The sequence below is a fragment of the Cryptosporidium muris genome, genomic scaffold (assembly GCF_000006515.1).
Source record: "Cryptosporidium muris RN66 scf_1106632373431 genomic scaffold, whole genome shotgun sequence".
NCBI classification, from domain to species: domain Eukaryota; phylum Apicomplexa; class Conoidasida; order Eucoccidiorida; family Cryptosporidiidae; genus Cryptosporidium; species Cryptosporidium muris.
This window is the reverse complement of record NW_002196573.1, coordinates 462,501-474,512: the sequence shown is the minus strand read 5'-3', so window position 1 is coordinate 474,512 and position 12,012 is coordinate 462,501. Positions and strand designations below refer to the sequence as shown.

General features: G+C 28.7%; 6 protein-coding genes across 6 annotated transcripts in view, besides 12 other annotated features; 4 read left to right on the top strand and 2 right to left on the bottom strand.

Annotated features, from left to right (window-relative positions):
* Positions 1 to 481: 481 nt before the first annotated feature.
* Positions 482 to 519: a sequence feature (AT_rich).
* Positions 520 to 855: 336 nt separating this feature from the next.
* Positions 856 to 964: a sequence feature (AT_rich).
* Positions 965 to 1,019: 55 nt separating this feature from the next.
* Positions 1,020 to 1,076: a sequence feature (AT_rich).
* A 146-nt stretch (positions 1,077 to 1,222) lies between these two features.
* On the top strand, positions 1,223 to 1,810 carry CMU_008990 (uncharacterized protein; the record flags this gene model as incomplete). The annotated part of the gene is made up of 4 exons (XM_002140720.1): positions 1,223 to 1,255; positions 1,317 to 1,451; positions 1,547 to 1,636; positions 1,703 to 1,810. 4 exons carry the CDS (start codon positions 1,223 to 1,225, stop codon positions 1,808 to 1,810), a joined length of 366 nt encoding a protein of 121 aa, XP_002140756.1.
* Positions 1,269 to 1,310: a sequence feature (AT_rich).
* Positions 1,811 to 1,975: 165 nt separating the features above from the next.
* Positions 1,976 to 4,045, top strand: CMU_008980 (phosphatidylinositol 3- and 4-kinase family protein; the record flags this gene model as incomplete). The annotated part of the gene is made up of 1 exon (XM_002140719.1): positions 1,976 to 4,045. One exon carries the CDS (start codon positions 1,976 to 1,978, stop codon positions 4,043 to 4,045), a length of 2,070 nt encoding a protein of 689 aa, XP_002140755.1.
* A 498-nt stretch (positions 4,046 to 4,543) lies between these two features.
* Positions 4,544 to 4,605: a sequence feature (AT_rich).
* A 165-nt stretch (positions 4,606 to 4,770) lies between these two features.
* Positions 4,771 to 6,048, bottom strand: CMU_008970 (26S proteasome regulatory subunit 6A, putative; the record flags this gene model as incomplete). Its single annotated transcript, XM_002140718.1, has 1 exon — positions 4,771 to 6,048. One exon carries the CDS (start codon positions 6,046 to 6,048, stop codon positions 4,771 to 4,773), a length of 1,278 nt encoding a protein of 425 aa, XP_002140754.1.
* Positions 6,049 to 6,254: 206 nt separating this feature from the next.
* Positions 6,255 to 6,291: a sequence feature (AT_rich).
* A 68-nt stretch (positions 6,292 to 6,359) lies between these two features.
* Positions 6,360 to 6,381: a sequence feature (AT_rich).
* Positions 6,382 to 6,406: 25 nt separating this feature from the next.
* Positions 6,407 to 7,019, bottom strand: CMU_008960 (ATP synthase delta subunit, putative; the record flags this gene model as incomplete). The annotated part of the gene is made up of 2 exons (XM_002140717.1): positions 6,407 to 6,557; positions 6,727 to 7,019. 2 exons carry the CDS (start codon positions 7,017 to 7,019, stop codon positions 6,407 to 6,409), a joined length of 444 nt encoding a protein of 147 aa, XP_002140753.1.
* Positions 6,595 to 6,650: a sequence feature (AT_rich).
* A 311-nt stretch (positions 7,020 to 7,330) lies between the features above and the next one.
* CMU_008950 (ATP synthase F1, beta subunit, putative) lies at positions 7,331 to 9,203 on the top strand (the record flags this gene model as incomplete). The annotated part of the gene is made up of 2 exons (XM_002140716.1): positions 7,331 to 8,384; positions 8,581 to 9,203. The coding sequence occupies 2 exons, from the start codon at positions 7,331 to 7,333 to the stop codon at positions 9,201 to 9,203; spliced, it is 1,677 nt and encodes a 558-aa protein (XP_002140752.1).
* Positions 8,543 to 8,575: a microsatellite.
* A 22-nt stretch (positions 9,204 to 9,225) lies between the features above and the next one.
* Positions 9,226 to 9,262: a sequence feature (AT_rich).
* A 9-nt stretch (positions 9,263 to 9,271) lies between these two features.
* Positions 9,272 to 9,314: a microsatellite.
* Positions 9,315 to 9,415: 101 nt separating this feature from the next.
* Positions 9,416 to 9,453: a sequence feature (AT_rich).
* A 147-nt stretch (positions 9,454 to 9,600) lies between these two features.
* CMU_008940 (uncharacterized protein) overlaps positions 9,601 to 12,012 on the top strand; it is a gene marked incomplete at both ends in the record, with an annotated part of 2,691 nt that continues 279 nt past the window's right edge. The window contains one exon of the mRNA XM_002140715.1: positions 9,601 to 12,012. This exon is cut by the window's right edge and continues 279 nt beyond it. Coding sequence (XP_002140751.1) covers positions 9,601 to 12,012 — 2,412 coding nt within the window.

Below are 12,012 nucleotides of genomic sequence, written 5' to 3'. Positions count from 1 at the left end.
CTAATTTATTCAATATTTGCTATATAATTATCTATATTTTGGTATTTATCCAATGTAATATATAAATTATTCCAATTGCAAGCAATATTATTGCATAATTAACAGGTGCTTAATAGTATAGACTCAATAAAATCTTTTAGATATATATTTCCCCTATATAAAGGGAATACTTTATAAATATTTCCAACTATTCCCAATATAAGAAAGTGTAAATCCATCTCTAATCTATAGTGAAATTATAAATTGGTAATATCACTTTATTATACAAAAGAATTATACATTAAATGGTATACTAAACATATAAATTGTTAATCCATTAAAACAAACCACTCCAAAAGGAATTACCTAACACTGAAAACCACTAAAAAAAAACCTAAATCTAAAATCTTAATAATATCAAAGTATAAAATTCCAGAAAATACTGAATATCAATGATCACAAATATATATTAGATTATACTTATAAAAATTCTACTTGATAGTTATTATGTAATATTAAATTTATAAACTATAAATATTTCAACTTATAAAACTTGTATCAAGCACATTTAGTGAATATTTCGTCCAAATTTAAAGTAACAAAAATTCTAATTATAGCCATTCTAGGTTGATATAAGATTAACTCATACTAGCCTCTCAAATTGGTAAATTTAAGTTAATTATTAGAATTTAGTAATCATAATTTATTTTATTGTCTATTTATTAAGTAATAGTAATAGTAACAGTGAATAATGGTAAAGATAACAATTAGTATACTACTAAATAGACAAATCTCAAGACGAATATAATAAGCGGTAATATTTTTTTAAGGCGGGTAAATATCAAATCTAATATTTCTTGAACTTTATATAATCTCATTTATTTTGATATTTTTAATTTATATTACTGAATATTCTTATCTTATTAATATTATGATATATATAAGATAATTTTAATTAGTTTGGATTTTTTTATTTTAATTTTTAGAGAGCTTACAAATTAAGGGATATCAAGATTATATTAGAGATATATTATACTGTGATTATATTAACATAATTATAGTAGTATATACATATTTTATTTTTTTTTTTTTAATAAGAAGTAAAATTTTGTTATATAGACAGGATTTTATTTAAAATAACATCTTTCTCTTACCCACATGCGCCTGGGTTAAAACTCTTTGAAATCTTAATAGAATGGTATTATAAACTTTAGGCTCTAAATAAAAGAAGAGAAAAAAAAAAATGAGAACTACTAATATTAATAATAATACAGAGGTAAAGTAATTACATATTTTTAATCAATTATAGAATTCTAAATATATTTATTTTTCTTTAGAAGCGAATATCTTGGAATAAATATATACATTTTAGCATAAATATAAGTTATAGACTTAAACAATTAGAATCTCAATGGAATCAACCTCAAAGTGATATATCACTAATTGAATGGTATATTGGGAGATTTATTCTAGTAAGTTTATATTATAAGATAAATGGGGATATTAGTAAACTTTCTATATTATCCCCATATAATAGGTTAAATATAATGTAAATTTGATCATTTAGACACAAGAAATAGATAATAAACAAAAGGAATCATTAATTAATGATTACTTAGATATCCTATCAAAAGTTATAACTGACGGGATTATTCATGTAAGTCTTTTGTAATATAAATAAGATAAACATATCTTGAATAATTGACTTTATTTTGTATTATAGATTGTAGATTCTTATAATGATCCAATAGATAATAAAGAGATACGTCTATTAAAATCTGATAGGCTATTCTTTCCACAAGTTTGGGATTGTTGTGATAAATCTATTTAGATACTGCATTTATAAAGTAGTATTAAGTTATTTAGGTTTAGGCGGGAATATTGGAGGTTTATTAGCCAACAACTATATCAAGGAAATGTTGATTTTGAATGTACAATTGGTCTATATTGAGATGTAAACTAAGTAATTTAGGTTATATAGCATTATTTGGCAAAGATGATATCTACAGGGAATTATCCAGTAGCTCAACAGGTATACTTTTCAACTCATAATGCTTTAAGAGCTGGGATAAATGATATGCAGAAATTTTCCTTGTGTATAGATGAATTAGATGGATCTAAACGTATTTTTCTTTCTATATACCCTTTCTATGATTGTCAAATGGTAAAACGTTTAGTTATTAAATATTTAGATCTTCCTAAGAGTACAGGGGTTCGTGATATTCAATTATTTTATAGGGGAGTAGAAATACCAAATAATAGACTAATGCAAATATTTGAGAAACAGAGACGACCATTACACTATTCTTTACGTATGAGTAAGACAGATTTTGGATTAAGAAGTACAGGATTGAAATTATCTACAAAGATACAAAAGATTTTAGCTGAAGTACAATTAGCTTTGAGTCGTAATGTACACCCTAAATTAACCCTTGATGGAACTGGTGCAACATATAGGATGTATAATGCAATGGGACAAGTTGTAGCAATGTTTAAACCATTAGATGAAGAGGCATTTGCTCCTAATAATCCTAGAGGTTATCAAGGAAAACTTGGGCAACAAGGATTTAGATCTGGAGTACTTTCAGGTGAAGGAGCAAGTCGTGAAGTTGCAACTGCAATTTGGGATGGTTACTATCATGGATTTGCTGGTGTACCTGAGACTACATTATTAGAAGCTTCTCATACTGCTTTTAATTATAATAGTTGGAACAAATTTACTTTACAAATGGGTGATATTTTTGATCCTGAGCCAGCTTTACCCAAATTAAAATCTAATTCTTATGAAATAGGATGGAAATTAGGAGCATTTCAAGAGTATATTGTCACAAGTGAGACAGTAGGAAATTTTGATTCATGTGTATTTAGTATTAGAGATGTTCATAGAATTGGTATTTTAGATATTTGTCTTTTTAATTTGGATAGGAATGACAGTAACATACTAGTTATACCTTTACAATCTAATTATACAATGAAATTACCTATTACAACACATTTTGGTGATATTTCTGTAGCCTCTTATGAAAGCCCTTTAAGTACACCTGATGGTAGGAAAACAAAGTATAAATTAGTTCCGATTGATCATGGTCTATGTTTACCAGATGTATTAGATGTAGCCCAATTTGATTGGGTTTGGTATGATTGGCCTCATTCAAATATTCCATTTAGTAAGACAGAATTACGTATAATAAAATATATGGATCCTGATGCAGATGCAGAGAGACTTAAAAGAAAGCTTTTGATTAGAGACGAATGCCTTCGAAGTATGCGTGTATCTGTTAGATGGCTTAAATTAGCCTCTTCAATGCATTTAAATCTTCATCAGATTGCACAATTTTTGTGCCGTGAGGATTTAGAGATTCCATCATCAATGGAGCAGCTAATACAAATTAGTTTACAACAAGCTTATAGAACTTTGGATGCTACTGCCCTAGTATCATCTAATAGACTTGGACATATACATATTGATCTTGCAACTACATCTACAGCAGTTAAGGGTCGAATTTCAAGATGTCAAGAAGTTTCACCTAAAGCAAATTCAGATGGAATTTCAAGTGCACGAGAGGATAATGGTACTGGTTCTTTAGATTTAGATATCTCCACTGAAAATTTCAATTTAGAATTTGATTCTTCATCTTTTACGAATAGTGATTCTTCAGCTGGAAGTTATTTTAGTGATGATATTATAAAAAGTAAATGGTGGAAACCCAATAAGAGAAAATCTAAAATTAAGGATTCTAAATCTATTAACCAAAATTATGAATCTTCTATTTTGGGAGGGAATGATAACACTTTGAATTCTACTTTTACTAAATCGGGAATAAATGGGACAGTTAGAAATACTGCATATCGTAGACAATTACTACTTAAATTAGCTCCTCAAAATGTGACTTGGTTACTATTGGATAGAAATAAGAAACCAATACCTGTTCAATGGAATGAAGAACATTTTGAAAAGATTTTTTTTGAGATATTAGAAGTAAATATGAAACATTCTATTATTGAAAAACATCCAAATTGGGACTCATACCCTTATTTTGGAGATGATGAGAAAAATTATTACTAACTCCAAAGTAGAGTTTCAATAGAGAAAAGAGGATTTAATGGAAAATTTATAATAATTACATACTTTCTAGATATTGTATATATAGAATATTTAGTGCTTTTTTTTTTTTTTCATCATTCCTACTTCCTCTAAAAGAAGAATATATATATATACAAAGCCAGAATCTGAAGTTAATACGAAAATATATTAAATACTCAAAATTATATCAAGTCAAGAGAAAAAAGTATCATTTGTATATACATGTAATTATGAAAAAAAAAGGCATAGAGATTAAGAATTATATGTAAATATGTACAGTGGTACCTTAGTTGTATTTTCATAATTCTTGAGATCTAGATTTGTAGATATTTCAATCATATCATATATTAGTATTTGACTTCAATAAAAGCCTTAGATTCCTCATTCCAGAGCATTAGTATTCTAAAGGATAATTTCATTTACCCTCTTCTAAACTAATAATTCTCTATACCCTTATTGGATAATTTGTTATATATTACCAATATTATCTTTTATATTAAAAATCTAATATTTAAATAATATAATTCATTAGTATAAATTAACTGTATTGAATTACATTATGTCCAATAAATGCACAATTTATTGATAGTTTCTATGTTTATAAAGAAAAAAAAACAAGATGTAATATCCTTATTCTAGGGCTCACTAGTTTAGAAACAGATTATTTGTAACCATATTAAAATAAAATAAACCTCTATATTTGAGTCTTAAGAAAAATATGTCAGAGGTGATTTCTTCTTTGATAATACAGCTGCAATACCCTCTACAAAATCTTCATGACATAAAATAGTAGCTCCTCTCCTAAGTGCAGTCATTCCTGCCTCTACACAAACAGCCTTTAATTGAGCTCCATTAAAGTCATCTGTAGAACGAGCTAATTCTTGAAAATTTACATCATTTTTATCTACATTCATCTTTCTGCTATGAATCTGTAAAATGTGAGCTCTTGCATCTTCATTAGGATGTGGTAATTCAACTTTACGATCTAATCTTCCAGATCTAAGTAGAGCAGGATCTAGAGTATCTGGACGATTTGTAGCTGCAATAACTTTTACTCTATCATCTGAACTAAATCCATCCAACTGATTTAACAATTCAAGCATAGTTCTTTGTACCTCTCTATCTCCACTATGTTCACTGTCAAATCTTTTCATTCCAATAGCATCTAATTCATCTATAAAAATTATTGCAGGAGCTTTCTCACGAGCTATCTGAAATGCATCACGAACCATCTTTGCTCCATCACCAATAAACATTTGTACTAATTGAGGCCCTGCAAGTTTTAAAAATGTAGCTTTTGTCTGTGCTGCACATGCCCTAGCTAATAAAGTTTTACCTGTTCCTGGAGGACCATACATTAGTACTCCTTTTGGAGGTTTGATACCAATCTTATCAAAACGGTCCTTATGTGTCATAGGTAAAACTATTGCCTCTACTAACTCTTGTATTTGCTTATCTAGACCTCCAACATCTGAATATTCTTCTGTAGGTCTCTCATCAACTTCCATTGCTTTTACTCGAGAATCATATTCTGGAGGTAATTTATCAAGAATTAAATAACTATCCTTATTAACTCCAACTAAATCTCCTGGTTTAAGTTCATCCTCTGGAACTAATCCTATTACTGGTAAAAATACAGTCTGTCTAGAAGATGTCTTTATAACCATACATTTACCATTTTTATCACCATCAAAATCAACTCCTTCTCCTTCATTATTGTCATCGTCATTAAATTCTAAAGACTCCACAACATTTGCAACTAGATATGGTAATTGACGATTTAGTTTAATCTTTTCAATATTACTTCGTATTCTCTCATTCATTTGGTTTAATTCATGTTGTAGGCGATTATTCTCACTCTTCATCAATTTTACTTCACCATCTAGAAGTCTTATACGTGATTGTAACTCATTAACAGTCAGCATCTTTACACTCTCTACAGCTTCCTCAGCTGACCAATTATCTGTATTTTCTATTGCAGTCATTTTCTATTGATTGCAAAAATCTAAGAATATAACAATCTTTGCAGCAGAACGTATTAAATTATCCCCCTACAAATTAAACAAAGAAAAACCCGCCTAAAATTATTTCTGTTACCGTTCTTAATCTCTATTTAGATTTTTTCTTTTCTTCTTTTATCCAATAATATAATTTAGGTTTCCTAATAATATTGCTAAGTAATAATATAGGCAATATATTTAAAGATAATAATAAAAAATAAAATAAATGAACAACTAAAACTTAAACTAGACAATTTAATAACCTTCTACATAATTGAAGCCTAAAAATCCAATTCAAATTTTTTTTTATTAAAATAACTCCTTTTTTTCTTCTTAATATAGCTTACCCTAGATGAAATTTTGTAATTTCCCAAGGAGTACTTCTAGATTGTTTCTCAATATCCTTTATTAATGTATTCACACAACTCTTATCAAAATACTCTAATGGAAATATCTCAATACCTATAACTTCTGCAATAAAATTTTCATTATGTCTATAAAAATATACAATACTAATAAGTAATAGTCAAGTATAAAATATAAATCTGAATTTCTAATTATATATTCACTTTTTTATTTTTTTTATTCCAAACATGTTATAAATATATAAAGTACCCTGTCTCTTTTAATTGATATCTTAAATATATTATAAATAGATCTTACCTCTTATATAAAAGAAAACCATCAGATATGAAGAATGAATGAGGATTTTCGCTTAAATTTCGTCTTACAATAATAGGTCCACTTGATAACTGAATAATTGTTGGAGAATGATTATAACTAATAGTAAAATCTCCTTCTTTTCCTGGTAGAGTAACTGTATGTACTGGAGTCTTGATAAAGTATGAATCATAAGTTGAACATAGTGTCAGTAATAATGAGCCAGTATTATTGATTGTAGCAATATTACTCTTGCCTACAAATCTAAGAAATTTAGTTATCTTGAATAAATTCATAACATAATTTTTGCTTCTAAATAATTATAAATAGATTTCTATTAATAAATGTCTTAGTAAGTTTAAATTATTTAAAGTTTACCCTAGAGTATAATGTTAAATAATGTCACAATTATTACAAGTAATTATTACAAAGTACATTAGCGCTTTTATAAAAAAAAAAACACAAAATAGTTTATAACATTAATTGATGGTTATAATTTGAATAATCATTAACTACATAAACCTTAGTAGTAAATTATTTGGATAATTATCTATAGCATATTTTAGGTGTTAATTTATTATAATTATCTTTTATAGTACAGATCAAGATGGTCAACTTATTTATTAATAAATATCAAATTACTTATTCAATATTTAACAAGTCAAGCTATTTTAGAAGTTATTTTATTCCTACAAGTTTATATTTAGGTAGAAGTTTTTCTTATTATGATCAAAATCGGTATAATATGGATAATCTTTACTTATATAAGTATAAAAATAGAAATATTTCGACATATAAAACTGATTCTAAAATACCTCTAAAAGGATATATATCACAGATTATTGGAGCTGTAGTAGATGTTAAGTTTGATCATATATTACCATCAGTTTTAAATGCTTTAGAGGTACAAGATCATCCAAATAAACTTGTACTAGAAGTAGCTCAGCATTTAGGGGATAATTGTGTACGTACAATTGCAATGGATGTAACTGAAGGTTTAATGCGTGGTCAAGCAGTATTAGATACTGGAAATCCAATATCTGTACCAGTAGGAGATGCTACATTAGGTCGTATAATGAATGTCATTGGGGAACCAGTTGATGAATGTGGTCCAATAGAATCTACAATTAGATTACCTATACATAGAAAAGCTCCAGAATATACTGAACAAGGTACGGATCCATCAATATTAATAACAGGTATTAAAGTAGTTGACTTATTAGCTCCATATGCAAAAGGTGGAAAGATTGGTCTTTTTGGTGGTGCTGGTGTAGGTAAAACAGTACTTATAATGGAATTAATTAATAATGTAGCAAAGAGACACGGAGGTTATTCAGTATTTGCAGGTGTAGGGGAGAGAACAAGAGAAGGTAATGATTTATATCATGAGATGTTAATAACTGGTGTAAATAAGAAGAAATTTATTTCTATGGAATTGGACTATAAAGGTAATAAGTACACTAAGTGTGATTTTACGGGTTCTAAAACAGCGCTTGTATATGGTCAAATGAATGAACCCCCTGGTGCGCGTGCCAGGGTTGCTCTAACAGGTTTAACTGTTGCAGAGTATTTTAGGGATGAAAAGGGTCAGGATGTCTTACTATTTATAGATAATATATATCGATTTACTCAGGCTGGTAGTGAAGTATCTGCACTACTTGGTAGGTTTTAAAGAAAATATTTAATATATCCTCTTTATAATGTTTCTATATATGATGTATATTTCCATTTAAAGCAAAGTATTTATACAATGCTGAAATAAATGGAAACTATAAAAGCTGGAATTACCGACTGATATGGTATATTTTAAAGAGGTGTATTATTTCTATTTTATTTTATTTTATTTTATTTTTTTAGGTCGAATGCCTTCAGCAGTAGGATATCAACCAACTCTAGCAACTGACTTAGGATCTTTACAAGAACGGATTACAACAACTAAGAAGGGATCTATAACATCTGTACAAGCAGTATATGTACCAGCTGATGATTTAACAGATCCAGCATCAGCTGCAACATTTGCTCATTTAGATGCTACAACTGTATTATCAAGAAAAATTGCTGAGTTTGGTATTTATCCTGCAGTAGACCCTTTGGATAGTACTTCAAGGATGTTAGATCCCTCTATTATAGACTATGAACATTACCATGTTGCAAGAGAAGTGCAAAAATTATTACAAGATTATAAATCCCTTCAGGATATAATTGCTATATTAGGTATAGATGAACTTAATGATGAAGATAGACAAACAGTAACCCGTGCTAGGAAGGTACAAAAATTTCTGTCTCAACCTTTTTTCATGTCAGAAGTATTTACAGGGAAAGAAGGTAGGTTTGTTGAATTAGAAGATACAGTAAAAGGGTTTAAAGAACTATTAAATGGTAATTATGATGACTTGCCAGAAATGGCATTTTATATGGTTGGTAATATTGAGGAGGCAAAGCTAAAGGCTTTGGATATAACGAGGCAGGATTATAAATAAGAATATACTACATAAAAGTAGGAAAAAATTAATACTTTTAATACTTTTTTTATATTATAGATCTAGTGATTTTATTTTTTTTATTTTATTTTATTTTTTATTATCTTTATTACTTCATGTTAAAGCCATATTTCTTTATAAAGTCTGGATATAACTTAATATTGATGCATTATATATTGCATTTATATTAAGAACTAAGTTCTTATTGAGAGTTTAATTTAATATTAATTGAGAAATTTTAAATATAATTGTTAAGGAGATGCATCTGTATTGTTAAGGACTCTTAAATAATAATTGGCTGAGGTACAAAGCGGGCTATCCTGTTTGGCAAAGTGGTGTTTTGCTATTAAGGTTGTATTTTGTCATTTATAAGAACTTGAGAGTTGCAACTTTGAGGATGTCAGGAATAATAATACTAAAAACAAAAACTTGGCAACAAATAACGGATGTTAATTCTGTATTTCAGCTGCCAGATTGGCATTCATTTTCTGCAGCACAAGTAACCTCATCTTGTATTCAATGCAATAGAGAATACATTGTCCACATGTTTTCTGATGCTCCAAGAGTTGTTATGTTGGATTCAGGTATCATTAAACAAGAAGATATGAGTAATGGCTCGAAATGCAGTAGTAGACTGTCAGGACTTGGCATTACTAAGCTATCTTTGTCACCTTCATCTAATAATATTATATATTCAAGGGGCAAAGATTTAACCATTTCAAATATTCAAACTGATAGTTTCAACACATTATATTCAGGTGGAATTCAATGGAAATATGTATCTATGAACCCTTTGGATGATAGGTGCTTTATAGCTTGGAATGATAATGTAGTTTTATTATGGAATAAAGCTTCTTGTGATTCTCATATGTTACAATATGAATCTACAGGTTTAAGTACATCAAATAATTCAAATTATATATCTAATTCAATTATTATTCGTTACACTGATCCAAGTGAGATATGTTATGCTTACTTTCTTGTAGATTATGTAATTGTAACTACAACAACTGGACACTTTGATATTTTTTCAGCAGGGCTTAGTCCTGGGGAATATTATCGTAGTTTCCGGAGGAATAGTTTATTATCAATAAATTCTAAGTTGGCTGATGCTACTGTAACTCCTATTCGTGAGAATATAAAGTATACTTTGGCTTTAGATGCATTTATAGTTTTGACCTTATCATTAACTGGGAACATAATTCATATAAATATATGGAAGTTACCAATAGATCCTGCTAACCCAGAAGAAGATTTGGAATTAATACAAAATATTACTTTACACTCTACAGAACCTCTGAATAATTCTACAAAGCTTCGATTTGTAGGTCCATTTTGGGGTGACTTTATTGGAATTCAGATATCTAATCAGCTCATTCTTTGTTATTTGAGCTCACAAAAACCAATAAAAGCTATGTATTTACTTCCATCACGACTATTAGATGCAGCAGCGATACGCCCACCACCTTATACCACATGGATTGATATAAAAAATCAAAAAAATCTATCTAAGGATATACCAAATAGACTTTTTTTAGAGTTATTTATATCAAATATTTTTGGTGGACTAGAATCTATAATATTACCACCAATTGAAGATGTAGATAAGTTAACAAATACACAATATGACAATGGTACTACACCACAAGATCTGTTTTTATGCAATATTACTTCCAATACGACATCTAGTGATACAACTAGAGATATAACTGCTGATTATTATGCTGCAATTATGCAAAATTCTGGGATAAAACCTGGATCAGTATCATTGCAACATGGCAATATGACAACTCTTCCTTCAGATCGTTCAGATATTTTGTCTTCCTTGTTTGGGGCTCTAAATTTAGAACATGGATCAATTAGTCCTCAAATTGAAAGCAGCTCAACCCCAGTAAATAATGGACCAATATTAGATACATCTGCAATTGTTCAAATAAATACAGCTATAGAGGATGGAATTCAGAAATCCTTAGTAAAATGTATTAATACTGAATTTAAATATTTGATTAATTCTTCTATAAAGGAAATATATGGTATAATGGAGAAGGAGATAAAGACTATTTTAACAAAGGTGAACTCTCTTGAGAAAACTGTGAAGGAGGATAGCAAGAAGTTATCTAATATGCTAAGACAAGTAGAAACATTAACTATAGAGTATGGTGACAAAATATCAGTTATAGTTCAAAATTCTGAAAGAAATCTGAATACTTTGATTGATTTCTCAAATAATTGTTCAGAGCAATTGTCAATACTAAAGAGATCAAGCGAAGCTGCAAGAGCAGCCCCGCTGGATGATTTAGCTCAAGTGATTGCAGATTCTTTTGGAACTTTGACAAATACTGTAACTCAATTACAGGAAAGTATAACCAGAATTGAACACAAAAATTCAAATTTTAATACTTATTATGTAACTACATCAACTACTAGAGATACACCTCCAAAAATATCTTCTTTTGGTGATGTGTCTAGACAAATTGAAGATTGTCTCTATTTGCAACAATATGATAAGGCTTTTGCAATTGCGATATCTACAGATCAGGCCAATTTATCAACAGGTGATATGGCACAGTCATCACCTAATTGTGGAAGTTGGGTTATGTATTTAGCTTGTAAATTTGATCCATGCATATGGTTAGATAATGAGCCATTACCTATTAGTCATCCAGTTCTACTTGGCATTGCAAGAACATTATCAGATACTTTACCACCTTTAATTAGTACACTGTCTAGAAGTAATCATACTGTTAATAATTCAAATGCACTAGCAGACTTGAAATTTAGGATTTTATGGATTAAAGAAGCTATTCAT